The 13,593-nt window shown below is 55.8% G+C and overlaps 2 protein-coding genes across 5 annotated transcripts in view; both read right to left on the bottom strand.

Annotated features, from left to right (window-relative positions):
* Window positions 1-6,922, bottom strand: part of UNC13D (unc-13 homolog D) — a 16,475-nt gene extending 9,553 nt beyond the window's left edge. For all 4 annotated transcript variants that reach the window (XR_001161111.2, XR_002772394.1, XM_003786579.3 and 1 more), the window contains exons 1-20: window positions 5,695-6,922; window positions 5,011-5,046; window positions 4,704-4,811; window positions 4,523-4,582; window positions 4,381-4,447; window positions 4,022-4,202; window positions 3,564-3,608; window positions 3,362-3,430; window positions 3,157-3,226; window positions 2,924-3,028; window positions 2,717-2,809; window positions 2,538-2,641; window positions 1,516-1,633; window positions 1,300-1,424; window positions 1,062-1,152; window positions 927-983; window positions 744-841; window positions 582-633; window positions 375-505; window positions 132-252 (exon numbers count right to left, since the gene is read on the bottom strand). Coding sequence is in view for 2 of the 4 variants with exons in the window: in XM_003786579.3 (XP_003786627.1) it covers window positions 132-252; window positions 375-505; window positions 582-633; window positions 744-841; window positions 927-983; window positions 1,062-1,152; window positions 1,300-1,424; window positions 1,516-1,633; window positions 2,538-2,641; window positions 2,717-2,809; window positions 2,924-3,028; window positions 3,157-3,226; window positions 3,362-3,430; window positions 3,564-3,608; window positions 4,022-4,202; window positions 4,381-4,447; window positions 4,523-4,582; window positions 4,704-4,811; window positions 5,011-5,046; window positions 5,695-5,805 (1,842 nt within the window). In the remaining 2 variants the exon portion in view is untranslated. The remainder of the gene's footprint in view (window positions 1-131; window positions 253-374; window positions 506-581; window positions 634-743; window positions 842-926; window positions 984-1,061; window positions 1,153-1,299; window positions 1,425-1,515; window positions 1,634-2,537; window positions 2,642-2,716; window positions 2,810-2,923; window positions 3,029-3,156; window positions 3,227-3,361; window positions 3,431-3,563; window positions 3,609-4,021; window positions 4,203-4,380; window positions 4,448-4,522; window positions 4,583-4,703; window positions 4,812-5,010; window positions 5,047-5,694) is intronic.
* Window positions 6,923-7,045: 123 nt separating this feature from the next.
* The window catches only part of WBP2 (WW domain binding protein 2), an 8,908-nt gene continuing 2,360 nt past the window's right edge, over window positions 7,046-13,593 (bottom strand). The window contains exons 2-8 of the mRNA XM_003786123.3: window positions 13,053-13,161; window positions 11,039-11,174; window positions 10,080-10,172; window positions 9,333-9,467; window positions 8,985-9,107; window positions 8,160-8,236; window positions 7,046-8,046 (exon numbers count right to left, since the gene is read on the bottom strand). Of these exons, the coding sequence (XP_003786171.1) occupies window positions 7,993-8,046; window positions 8,160-8,236; window positions 8,985-9,107; window positions 9,333-9,467; window positions 10,080-10,172; window positions 11,039-11,174; window positions 13,053-13,161 (727 nt within the window). The 3' untranslated portion in view covers window positions 7,046-7,992. The remainder of the gene's footprint in view (window positions 8,047-8,159; window positions 8,237-8,984; window positions 9,108-9,332; window positions 9,468-10,079; window positions 10,173-11,038; window positions 11,175-13,052; window positions 13,162-13,593) is intronic.

Here is a 13,593-nt window from a genome sequence, read left to right as displayed (position 1 = left end):
TTCTCAACCCGAGCCAATGTGTGGCTTTTTAATACAGTTCCTGTGGGGTCGTGACCCACAGGTTGATAATTGCTGCCCAAGAGGAAAGGGTGAGTCCAAGCCTCGCCCCCAAGTCTGGGCCCCGCCCCTACCTGGTCCATCTGTACTGCACGCTGCACCCGTGCCAGGGCCACGCTGTACGTCTTCTGCAGCCAGGAGGGGATGGCCGGCTGGAACCAGCAGTGGAAACCATCCAGGGCCAGGACTCCATCCCTGGGGAGAGCCAGAGCAGCTTGCCTTTAGGAAAGGCCATGGCTGCTGCAGGCCCTGGGCCCTCGTAGACCCTCCTCTCTCCTATGCCTTGGCAGCCCACCCATAACCACCCTGAGGGCCACCTCTCCAAGGGCGCCGGGTGCAGCTGGCAGAGCTCCTTGAGGCTGATGTAGAGCTGGAACAGACTTTCACCCATCTCTGGGGACACGGGGCTACCGACTGCTGCTGTGTGGTCTTTGGCCCGCTTGGCCACCTGTGAAGGAAAGGCATGGTGGGCAGGGCACAGAGCCCAGCGAATGTTGCAGGCTAGAGACAGCGGAAAGACTCACCAGCCACTGCAGCTCTAGGAAAGCAGCAGAGAAGAGGTCGATCTTCAGGGCACTGGGGGAAAGGCAGTGGGCATCACCCAGTGGTATACACCCAGGGTCCCTCAGTCCCGGGTCTGAGCTGAGCTGCTGACCCTCCACTTCCCACCCCTGCTGTCTGCTCACTTGAGGAAGATCTTGTTCCATGTGCGTTGGCACTGCTGCAGGTCGCCAACAATGTCCTGTACTAGGCTCAGCAAGGCCTTGCCTGCCTCCAGCATGCCCTGGGAGGGACAGAGGTGCACTGAGCAACTGAGCAAGGCTTCAAGGGGTAGGCACCCCCACCCTCCTCCCTGCCCAGCTCCTCACCTGCACCATGGGCTGATGGTGCTGCTGCTTCAGGTGGAACCATTCAACAGTGCCAGTCTGCCAGCAAGGAGGCAGTAAGCACAGGGTCCCTAGGCTCAGGTACACTCCCCCCATTCCCCAGCATGAGTACTATACCCGCAGGGCCTCGGTCACCAGCTGGGACAGTGGGGCGCTGTCTGGACACAGTTCTCTGAATGCCTTCATCTTGCACATCTGTACCAGGACCCTGTGAGGCAAAAGGGCTGTGCCCATAGGCCTGCTACCCCACACCCACCATTCGCACTCCTCCAGCAGGCTTCCCCCATCGCTACAGGTGCCCCTGGCTGCTTCCTCATCCCTGACTCAACCGAAGAAGAAGAGGGGAGCCACTGACCTGAGAAGAGACTGCAGCCGGGCTGGGGAGTCGGAGACTGAGAGGGGGAAGACAGAGCGGAATCTCCGGATGAGGGAGAGGCCATAGGCCAGCAGGGACTGGAAGGATGTGGCTAGCTCCTCCCGCTGCAGAGCCAGGGGCTACATTAGGGGCCAACAGCCATTCCCCTCCCCAGGCCTTACCTGCCCAGCACTCCTTACCCCACCCCAAGCCCACCTGCTCTGCCTTGAGCCGGCCCTGGATCCACTGGTACTCAATGCTGGTGATGGGATGCAGAAGACAGCCACTAGGGAACTCCAGGCTCTGGTAGAGGCAGCTATAGGCCAGCCACTGCCTGTGAATGGAGCACCATCAGCCATGGGGATGGCACCCCTGTTCCAGAGCCTCTCAGGGAGCTCCACCAAGTAGTACAGGCTAGAAACTAGTAGTCCACAGGAGTTTATTTCCATAGATGCTTTTAAAATTGCCTATCTCTTAAATTGGAACATTTGTAATTTAAAAATGTCAGGATTTCTTGCAAAAAATCAGATCAAGTGACTTGAATCTTTGTGCACATATGGCAAACAGCAGCTGGAATTTCCCTATATGTGAAGGGGTGACTTCACACATGAGGTCCCAGTGACAGGGCAGAGGATACAAGAGAAAAGCAACCCAGCAACAGACCCAGGTCCCTACTTGACACAGTGGCCACCTGCTTGGGTCTTCTGAGCAAGCCAGGCCCCTCATCATCTGGCGCCTGCTCCAGTCTCCAGCCTTACACCATCCACCCCTGACTCCAGGAAGACTCACTGCCCAGGGGCCTAGAAGGTTACTCACTGCCCCAGGCCCAGAATTGCCTTCCACAGCTTCCTCCCACCCTCAACAAGCCAGCATCCTGCCCTGATCCCCTCCCTGGTTACGGAGTCCTGGACCTACTTCTGCTCCTCTCACATGCACTGGGACAACTGTGACTTCCTGCTGTTTCTAGAATCTGACCAGGCACTGGGGCATGTTAGGCCCTCAGCATGGATTTGCTAATGTCAGCATATGGATTTGCTCACTAGGGCTGCACAGCCCAGCAAAATGATGGCCCTAGCTGGAGATGTGGATCCCTATGTGAAATTTTCAGATTTTTCAAAGTTGATAACTGATTCAAAACTTAAGACATAGTTTGGTCCCAAGAGAAGGCTCCTAGGGCATAGACCTTGGGCTGCTAGCTTCTAGGAGGGCTGGAGGGATGGGAGGGGCTGCATGCTCACGCCATGGACTGGTGGAAGTCAGATAGGTCCTTCTGCATGGCATGGAGAAAGAGAATGGTGGTCGCCTGGGGACTCAGCGATCCATCCCAGGAGGTGCTGCCTGTCTGAGGGGAACAGGTGGAGAAGTGTCAGGACCTGACAGGCAGCTCCAGCTACACCTAGCCCTGGGAAGGCAGTACCTGGTGCTGTGTGACCTCATGGGAAACAAGCTGCTGCAGAAGATGGAGGTGCACGGTGTAGCTGGGCTGGGAGCGGCTGGCTGCAGTGGCTCTCTGCAATGCAGTCTCTATGAGCAGATATGACCCCACGTGGGGTGCAGCTGTCCTCCCACCCAAGCTGCGCCACTGAGGGGGTTGCCACAGTCCCTGGCCCAGCCTCACACCTACTCGCTTATGAATGAGCTGGAACTGGAGGTGACACTGGCCACGGTCTGGGTAGGTCTCGGTGCAGGGCTCCAGGGGGTACCACTGGTCTTCCCGGCAGCGCAGGTCCTGGCAGAACCACGAGTGTCAGGACCTCATGCAGTCAGGGGGAGGGGAGACAAGGGGACAGACCCCAGGTTCTCTTTGGTTAAGACCTAGAACCCCTCTCCATAGCCCTAGCCCCCTTTCCCCGTTACCTGCAGTCTCAGAACCACATTCCCCAGAAAGTCATCCTGGCCTTTGTCCTTCCGGGCCTCCTTAAAGATCCTATTCCAGGCAGGATTCATGAGGAAGATTACCAACCAGGCTGGAATGTGCCTACCTGCAGCCATCTATAGTCCAGTGCAGGTATGGGAAGTGCAGGAGCCCCCACTCCTTCCCTGTGAGCCCTGAGGCACCTACCTGCGAAGCCCGTGTAAATCTGTGAGCTCCCCTAGCTTCTGTCGGACAGACTCTACAGTGTCCAGGTCCCTGGAGGGGCAGAGGATTGAGCAAAAGGCAGACAGGGTTATCTGTGATCCCTTCTGGGAGGAAGCATGGTCACCCTCAGCCCTTGATCCTTTCTCTTCCCTGTCCCTAGGGGCAGGGCATGTACCTCACTTACCACATGTCCAGATGAAAGTTTGCATTGGTGATGTCCTCAAACTCCCTTGTAGGGAGAAAAGGGCATGGTTGAAGGTCTTGAGGGCTGAAGCAGATAGATCCACAAGCAACCCCAGCCCAGAGGCTCTCCCTGAAAGCTGCCATCTCCAATATCACCTGCTTGGACTCATGGCTGGTCCCTGCCACATCCCTCTTTCCCTCCCAGGCGCACCCTCCTTCCTTTAAGGTAAGGCCCCAGACACCCCCAGATTCAGCCAGAGCCTTCCTGGTCCCCAGCTCACACGACACTGATGTCACTGGTCTGACCTACTCTGTATTGAAGATGGGCTCCTCCTCTAGTGTTTGCCCAGGGCCAAGCCCCACTTTGAGCCAGGAAGACCCACTGATCTCTTGACTGGGGGAGACCCTACCACCCAGAGGAGCCCTGGACAAGGTGGGGGCTGGGGCAGGGCCACGTACAGGATAAAAGTCTCATCCCAGACGGGGTTGAGTGTCTGACTGATGACCTGGGTGCGGTGGGTCTGGTCCTCGGGGATAGTGTGCCTCACCACGGCCTTCTGCCGCCGCCGGGCCCCCGGGCTTCCCCCTGGCACACCAACTCCCTGCTCAATACCCAGCAGGCAGTAGGGGTCACTGAACCCTGGGGAGGAATGGCGAGGATGATGCAGCCAGGTAGTCAGTCCCATCCCAGGGGCTGAGCAAAAGGGGACGTTGGGCAGAAGCAGGCTGGGGGACTCGTGGCGGGTACGCACTCCTGCCAGGAGTCATACTCTGGATGAGAGAGGAAGAAGACCCTTGAGCGCCCCACCCACACTCACCACTGACATCCTTGCCCAGGATGCCCTTGGCTTGTTTCACTGTTGCCTTCAGACAAAATATTGGCTTCTAAAGGGATAGAAGGGGCGTGCTGAGTTCCATAGAGGACTGGGCCTCCCAGGCCCCCTCCTGGCCCTGGGTTACCTGGAGCTCCCTGACCCGCTGCAGTGTCTTCTGGTGCTCCTCAGGTTCCATGTGGAAGGCCTGTGGGGAGGCAATCCAAGGGGCAGGAGTGTGGGGGCTGAGGGCACAGCGTAGGGGCCAGGCCTGGAAAGGGGCGGCTGAGTCCCAGCTGCAGGAAGGCGTGGGCTGGGGCTGGGCTCACCTCCTGAAGGTATTGTAGCAGCTCAGAGGCCTCTGTCACGTGGGTGGGCTCCGGCTGACCCAGGCGGTGTAGGACAGTGTACAGAGCTTCCTCGTAGAGCAGGGCCCGCTGGGACACAGAGGACCATCTCAGGAGCCTCACCCTTGGCACTTAGACCTCACACCCACAGCAGGGGCAGGTGCCATGTTTGCAGCAGAGGGGGTAGGACCCAGAAGCTCCCTTCCCACCCCAGGTTGTTGCCATCAGCTTTGGCCAGGGGTTACGGGGATTTTTCAGAAGGATGCACCCCCAATACTCCGATGCTTACCTCCTCTGGGGACAGATGATGAGATGGAGGCTTGGTCTGCACAGCAAGGTGGAAAAACAAGGTGGTGTACCAGGCCAGGCCCAGGCTCAGGCCCAGGGCCCAGCACCCAGCCTCACGAAGCCCCACACCTGTTCCCCCAGCAGGCCTCCTGGGGGCCCAGCCCCAGGGTCGCTGTCCTTGTCCCCTGGCCTGCCATAGTGGAGGTCCATGGGCGCCCAGCTGGCCCAGCAGTCAGCTCTTTGCACCCCCACCTCCCTTCCTGCCTTGGAGGAAACGACACTGACACTGCTTATCAGCTCCTCTCCCCACCCAGCGGAAGTGAGGCCCAGAGGAGGTGAGGGGGATGTGAGCAGGCCTGGGACTGCTCAACTGATCCCTAAGCAGCCTACTGCTCTGCAGGGACACTGCCTGCCTAATGGAGCTGGTGCCTTCGGAATAGGAGGAGCAGGGGATGGCTCATCATGGGGAGGCTTGGGGGAGGAACGGCCTCTTGACCTGAGGCCCTTGGTAGCCTAGGGACACCTGGCAGGTGGGCTCTCTTGGACCACAGGGTCCTGCCCAGGGGCTGGGGTGGGCAGGGGAAGGTCCTTAGTCCTCCGTCCCAGCCTTCAATAGGTGGGGCCAGACATCAGGGCACCACCAAGCCCCTGGGGCTGCTGTCCTCCCCACTGAGGTCACTCCTACCTCCATCTGGGGCAGAGGATCCTGCAGGTCTCTGACCCTGCGGCGCCTTATCTTGATGGCCTGGCGTAAGAGGGGAGGGCGTCTCTGGGGGTTGGAGAGGAGTGTTGCCATGGTGGCCTGCTCTGCCCTTCCCGTCGGCTGTCCCCTGCTGTGGTGTGGTAAGTGAAGACAGCGAAGTCAAGACAGCAAAGCCGCAGGATTATGCAAAGAGCACGGGGCTGCCACCCTCTGCCAGGGGAGGGGAGAGGGAGGGCAGTGGGGAGGGTTAGAGAGTTAGAATTTCACTGCCACTGGGGGGGATTGTCTCCCAGGCCCTCTGAACCTTCCTCCAGCCAGAATCCCGGCTGTACCCGCTCCAGGCTGGAGCACAAGGTGGACCCAGTGGGCGGGCCCTGCCCAACTCCACCCTCCTGCAAGGGCCCTGGGAGGGTCCAGCACTCCTGCAGTGGCAGTGCCAGGTGGGCAATTCTGCTCCATCTGTGTACTGTGCCCAGACGAGTCAGGAGGGAAGCTGACCTGGGCCCCTGGGGTATTCTCACTGGACTTCCCCATAGGCCCCACTTGGGGCAGGACTCAGGGCGGGGGCTCCTGAGAGGCTGGCCGCCAACTCTGTCTGCCCCACCTCATAGGTGACATTCCCCAGTGGTGACATAGCCAAATTGTGCTGGGCAGGTATGGCCCTTGCCTCCACTGTGACGGTCAGGTGAATGCTCCCTTCAAATGCCCTTGTAGGTTTAGCCAAACCCCAAAGCTCCCAGGTAGGGCGGGCCAAAGCCAGAGGCCAGAGAGGACTTGCTGCCTAGTCTCTCCCATGAGGGTGGACTTGATTCACAAGGGCCAACACTGGGCTTTCTCAGACCTCTGTGACTTACTGAGCCTGTGCCCTGGGCCTCAGCTGAGAGGCACAGGGGCATTTGTGCCTTTGGTTCTCTCCACTTCCCTTCCCACCAGGATCACAGGAGGGTGGCAGGAAGCCAGTCTTCCAGAGTGTGTCTGTCTCAACATGCTCCAGAGGCCTAGGGCCTCCTCCCTCAGACGCCTGGGCCAGAAATGCAATCCCCCCTGCAGCCAGCAGGGGACAGGCCAGGAAGCCTGAACACCCTCCCGCCTAGGTCCCAGAGGATTCTCAGGGTGGAGCACAGAAGATGGAGACCCTACAGGCAGAGGTATCATGAGGACCAAATAGTCCATTAGAACAAGGGGCTTTTCATCGGAGGAACAGTCTCCCAGAACCTCCCAGGGCCCTCTGCAACCAGAAAGCTGTCCTTCCTTGGTCACCTGGGTTAACCACATGCAGAGCCAGAAAGGGTTGTTACTTCATTTTTACTATTTCACATTTTTAGCAAACAAATCAAGGTGCAAACAGGGTTTATTTCACATTAATATATTAACCGAAATTTTTTTTTTTGTCAAATAAATAGGGAATTCTCTTTAAATAACCATCTCCTCACTTTGTGGCCAGTCCAAGAAGAAACAAGAGCAAATTTTAGCGCATCCAAGGGGCATGAAGCTCAAAGGGAAGAGGGCAGGCTGAGGGGCTGGCAGCAGGGTCAGAGTCCTTGTTCCCAGTCCACCCAGCAGTCCCCAATGGCAAGATAGAACAGACGTGCATTCTCCAGTTCCATTCAAGAAGCCCCTTCTAGAGGGTAGAGAGAGGAGAGGGAAAGCAAATTCCAGAAACACTAGCAGGGACACAGGGGCTTCCTTCCCAGGCACAGCGGCCTTGCCCCCAGCACCACCCAACTCCTGGAAGCTCAAGCTTCAAAAGTCATACAGAGGTGGCAACAGCATGACCAAGGGCAGAGAAAGGAGAGGAGGAGTGTGGGTGGGGCTGGAGCCTGGCTAACGGAATGTGGGCTGATGGTCCGCAGGACAGTCCCTTCCACGCTAGGAACAGGCCAGCAGAGGGAACGTGAGCAGGCCTGACAGGGCCTGGTCTTAGGGCCATGAGGCTGAGTGCAGTGGACCAGACCAAGGGAGGTGGACTGAGGTGGAGGAGGTGGCCAGAGAGTCCCTGGTAGGGAGAAGCTACAAGAGCAAAACAGGGCTCCCAAGGAGAGCCCAGAGTTAGTCGAGGGAGGTGCGCTGAGCAGTGCCATGGGCTCCGAGCTGGCACAAGAAGCTAGGTGGCGCCTGTCCAGAGGCCAGGGGTCCCTCTGTCCCACAGTGCTAGTTCTAGTGACTGTTTATAATCAGACCTGAAGGAAGAACAAGCCCCCCCCCCTCCCTGAACCCCAGCCTCAGCCCCAGGGAGGGGAAGGAAGGGGCACTGGGTGGGAAGCAGGGAGGTGGGAGGGTCTACTGTGTCTTCTTATCTTCTGGGGGGTAGTAGGGAGGTGGTGGAGGCTGGTTCTAAAGAAGGCAAAAAGAAAAGATGACATTAGAAGATTCAAAACCAAACAAGGTCTCCCTGTCCCTAACTCTGTGGATAAGGGGGCTGCCCTGGCGCCACCACCCCCACTCACCGTAGGCATGTAGACATTGTGTGGGTTGCCGGGGTTGTAATAGGCGCTGGCAGCTGCTTCTGCGGCCTTGGCTTCAGCTGGGAGAGCAAACATACCCAGTGTTGGTGATTAGCACCATCCCCTCCTGTGGCTTCCCCAAGGGCTGAGCTCAGCCTGTGACCCCGGGACCCCAAGGTCCAGGGCACCTGGTGCTAGGGGCCCAGGGGTCCATCAGTAAAAATAGCAGTTAAAATTTCTTTTTTTTTTTTTTAGAGACAAAGTCTTACTTTATCGCTCTCGGTAGAGTGCCATGGCATCACAGCTCACAGCAACCTCCAACTCCTGGCTTAAGCGATTCTCTTGCTTCAGCCTCCCAAGTAGCTGGAACCACAAGTGCCTGCCACAACGCCCAGCTATTTTTTGGTTGCAATTTGGCTGGGGCGGGGTTCAAACCCACCACCATCGATATATGGGGCTGGCGCCCTACCCAATAAGCCACAGGCACTGCCCAACAGCAGTTAAAATTTCCTGAGCACTTGCCATGTGCTGGCACTGTTCTTTCTAGCCCTTTCACATGTCTTACCCCAGCTAATCCCCAACCCAATCCCACCAGATGGCACTATGATCATCTATTTGTAGATGACAAGACTCAGGCATACTGGGCACCATTCCTAGATCTAGGACATGTGGCTAAGAGATTGGGGGACTGGAATCCAGCTCCATACCCCCAGGCAGGGGTCCCATGGGTTAGTCCCTAGGCCAGGGTTCATCTATCATTTGGGGTTCCCAGCTGGTGGCATCTCTGAGGCTCTCTGTATGACCTTAGGAGGCAACCAGGGGCCTCACCTGCAGGAGTGGAGGGGACATCAGGGCCGCTGACTGGAGGTTCCATGGGCCCAGGATAGGGCGGTGGTGGAGGCTGCACATACCCCATGGCCCCATCCATCATGGGAGGTCCTGGATAGAACTCTGCTCAGCAAGGGAGTGACAGGGACATGGTTGAGTGCCCAAGCCATGCTACTGTTGAAGGCTGCCTCCATGGGAGCCATATAGCCCAGCCCCTCAGCTGGCATCCTCCTCAAGCCTCTCCAGCTTCTCGTTAGTCCTGAAGTGTCTCCACTATGGCCCCCTGGCTTGGGAGGGGGTGGTTAGTGGGTGGGTGGGGTAAGGGTAGGCAGCAAAGGACACACTCACCAGGTGGGGGCGGTGGATAGGGGTAGCCAGGAGGGCAGGGGTACATTCCATTGGCGACTGGCGGGGGAAAGACATAGGCCCCGCTGGGCATGTAAGAGTACCCATAGGCTCCATTGGGGGCTTCACCTCTGGAGGCTATAAGCACAAGGGGAGAGAGAAGTGAGTGTCGCCTGCCTCGGGCATTGGGAGAGGATGGCCCTGCTGCCTGCAGAGGGGAGCTGCTGGGCCTAGGGCTGTGCCCAGCAGACATGCCCTACCCACTCTACTCCACTCTTCACCAACCTCTGTGTCTGCCTAGGCCAGGGATGAGGCAAGGGGAGAGGATGGGAGAAAGGTCAGAGCCTGGGCAAGGATGAAAAGGAGGTGTGGGCAGAGGGAGGTGCAGGGAGAGGGTGTAGATGGGGCTGGGAGATTGTGTGCTAAGCACATCGCTTGTGGATTTATACTAGTTACTAATGATAGCTTAATGGCTGGGTTTTTGTTTTTAGCAGGCCATTGTAAAATGTCCTTGACTCTGAAACCTCTGGCTGAAATGTCATATACTAGCACCAGGGAAGGGAAACCCAGCCTTGGAGATAAGAGCCAGGGCCAATGGTAATTATAGGCTTTCTTCCCAGTTCCCAGGCCTGGTCAACCTGGTGCCCACACACTTCGTTAGCTCCTGAGTGCTTAAAAAAATAAAGTAAAAAGTAAAAGCCCCACACAAACGTATCCTTGGCCCTTAATCTGTAGAGCCTCATCTCCTACCTTGAGATGCCACCTGGAGCATTCGCTGTCCAAACTCAATGGCGCCCCCTGCTGTGAAGGTCAACTTGTAGGAAGCTGACCCTTCCCAGCCACCTGCAAAGTGAATAAGCAGAAGAGGGAAGGAAAAGAAAAGAGGTGAAACCAAACAGGCCTGTGGGGAAAGGCCTGCAATGTGCAAGGCTTCTGTCTCTGGGCCATGGCTGCTCTAGCCTGATGCCGGCCTACAAGCCAGCGCTGCAGTCTGGCCTGGCTCCTCTGCACCCATCTTCCCCCTTCCGAACAGGAGGCTTTTCCTTCTCAGAACAAGCCCACCCCCACTCCCTGGCCTGGTAAACACAGGCACTAAAGCCATGTTGGTTTGGTTTTAGCACTCAGCAGCCTCCCTGCAAGTAGTATACTCAGCAATAACTGATGTTCAAGTTCACAGCAGATCTATTTTTTTGAGGTGAGTAAAGGATGGCCCCTGGCCCCTCTAGCCTGGTGCCCAAAAGTGGACCAAGAGCTCCTCAAAAGCAAGGCTTAGGCCTGGCTGGGTGTGAAGGCAAGTTCAATGCAGAGACTTCTGGTGTCTACAAAAGAGCTGGCCACAAAGCTGGGCCCTTCAGGCTTCCCAGGGGGTAAGTGCCTGTTCCTGGCTCTTGAGAAAAGGCCTTTCCCAAAAAACTGACACAGCTCCTTCTAGAATCTAAAATTTGTACGACCTCCCCAGGTCACAGTTAGCATCTTTATTTAGTTGCAATCTCTGAAAGGGTGATCTGAGCAGCCATCTTTAATACTAGGATTTTGTCCCAGCTCTTAGCAACCAAAACCCACCTCTGCTGCCCAGCTGGCAGCCCAAGGAAGGAGGCCAGGCTAGGGTGGTAGGGGTCCAAGGAGGATATCCGCAAGGCAGCAGTCAGAGGCACCCTGGGCACCTCCTTGGAAGCCCCCTCCATGTCCCTGAGCGCCTCATCACCTACCTCCTGCTTCAGCCTTCACTGTTCCCTTGATGAAGTTTGCACCAAACACAGGCTGCTTGATTTCACAGTCCTTCATCAGATAAAACGGCATCATGAAGGACTGCATGACATCCTTCCCCTTGGACAGGAAGATGACCTGCAGGGAGGGGGTGGAGGGCCATGAGTACCTGACCCAGGGCTCCCTCCTCCTGCGCTGCCTGGGGCTTCCTGCGTGTGATGAGTCTGCTCCCAGGCTTGGCAGCCTCAGGGCCCTCCCTGCACCACACGCTCCTAGAGCGGCAGCCTTATGTAAACATGAGAAAAACATGTCGATCAGATGGTATATGTGAGAAGGACAGACTGCACTGTCATTTAAGTGGCAGTGTGGAGGTGGCAGATATGGCACATAAATGAAGAGGCCTGCAAAGCTGGGGAAGAGCAGGGAGAGACAAAGTAGGAAAGGATTCCTGAAAAGAGAAGTCTCCAACCTGAATTTTGCAGGACAGAGAATGATGGCATGCCAGGGGGATTAACTCCCAGGAGAAAGGGGACTGTCACAGCCTTCCCACAGATGTCACTGCCCCAACAGAAGCAAGAGTATCCTGTGCTTAGAGAACCCTTTGGTTTTTAAACCCATGACATCAATTTGTGACTGAAGACACCAACTTAAGCCTCCAGAGGTCAAGTTTTGAGACTCTGGTCTCTGGTCTCTGCAAAGTTGTAGAGATTAAGACCTGAAAATGGTGGTCTTTTCCCTCCAGCTGTCTTTAACATTAAGTCATTTTTTTTTTTTTTTTGAGACAGCGTCACACTTTGTCACCCTTGGTATCACAAGTCTTGAATAGCTACAGGCAGGGATCCTTTTCCAAGAACTTCCATTTGTGTTTCTCCACCTTAGAGTCTGGGTGGCTAACACTCAGGCAAGGCCCATTCTGCAGCCTGGCAGCTTTCACTCTGCAGGGTGCTGCTGGGCTCTCTGCCCAGTTCGCAGGCTATGGCCATGCGACTGCATCCTGTTTACCACATCTATCACTCTGGATGTGCATAGGCTTCCTGGGATACTCTTACAGAAATCAAAATACGTGCAGTAACAGTCTCTTGTCCCCAGACCCAAGTCATCCCAGCAGCTGCAAACAAGTACATAGAAATGGGGAAGTAGCAACTCTGGACTTTGCATGGATTCACTGCCCAGTGGTCAATTTAGCATCACCTAAAGAGCCTAGTGGCTTGGCACCTGTAGCTTAAGTAGCTAAGGCACCAGCCACATGTACCAGAGCTGATGGGTTCAAATCCAGCCTGGGTCTGCCAAACGACAATTGACAGCTACAACCAAAAATGGCCAGGTGTTGTGGAGGGCACCTGTAATCCCAGCTACCTGGGAGGTTGAGGCAAGAGAACTGCTTGAGCCCAGGAGTTGGAGATTGCTGTGAGCTGTGATGCCACAGCACTCTACCCAGGGTGACAGCTTGAGGTTGTCTCAAAAAAAAAGGGCCTACTGGTTCTATAATCCAGTAGCATGTGACAGAGAAACAAGCATAGTGAGGCACTGACGTTCACCAGAATTCAAAGGCCACTTGGGGAGGTGCCTATCGCTCAGTGGGCAGGGCGCTGACCACATATACTGAGGCTGGCGGGTTCGAATCTGGCCTGGGCCAGCCAAAACAATGACAACCACAACAAAAAAAATAGCCAGGCATTGTGGGGGGCGCCTGTAGTCCCAGCTACCTGGGAGGTTGAGGCAAGACAATCTCTTTTTTGTTTGTTTGTTTGCAGTTTTTGGCTGGGGCTGAGTTTGAACCCACCACCTTCGGTATATGGGGCTAGCACCTAAGAGAATCTCTTAAGCCCAAGAGTGAGGTTGCTCTGAGCTGTGACACCAGGGCACTCTACCCAGAGCAACAGTTTGAGACTGTGTCTCAAAAAAAAAAAAAAAAAAAAAAAAAAAAAAGCCACTCAATTCACAAGACTGAGGCAGGCCTACACAACCTCCAAGAGTAATGAGCCTCCAAACCAACCATCCTGTTGTGCAACTCACCCGGTAAGGGGTAAGGTAGACAGTGCCTTTCTTGGTCCCTTTGAAGGCTTCTGGGACGTTCTTCATATCATTGAATGTAAGTTCCACATGATCATAGGACATTAAGATGCTGTGATGAGAAAAGACCATGATGAGACAATATGGAGATGTGACATAACCATCCCAGCGCCTAACTGCCTCAACAGTGCTGTGCTGAAACTATTAATACAGCCATGAAATAGATGAGCAGTTTAGGGTTCCACAGAATTCCCCACCCCCACTACGGCCAAGTGACCAACACAATGGCAGATCTGCCGGGCTCAGCCAGCATCCTTTAAAGCAGGCTAGATTATCTGGGTTAACTCTTCTCTTGTGAACTGGTTTTCCAGGGGGTATCATTTTCCAACCCTAATATATAAACATGTCTAGAACACGACTTTGCACATTATAAAAAAGCCTCCTTCAGGATTCTTTTAGAACTCAGGGTTTTAAAGCTGGGTCTTGGGGCGGCACCTGTGGCTCGAAGGAGTAGGGCACCGGCCCCATATGCCACAGTGGCAGG

Source organism: Otolemur garnettii, unplaced genomic scaffold (assembly GCF_000181295.1).
Source record: "Otolemur garnettii isolate 467f Iridium unplaced genomic scaffold, OtoGar3 scaffold00018, whole genome shotgun sequence".
Lineage (NCBI taxonomy): Eukaryota > Metazoa > Chordata > Mammalia > Primates > Galagidae > Otolemur > Otolemur garnettii.
This window is presented reverse-complemented; position numbering and strand designations above follow the sequence as displayed.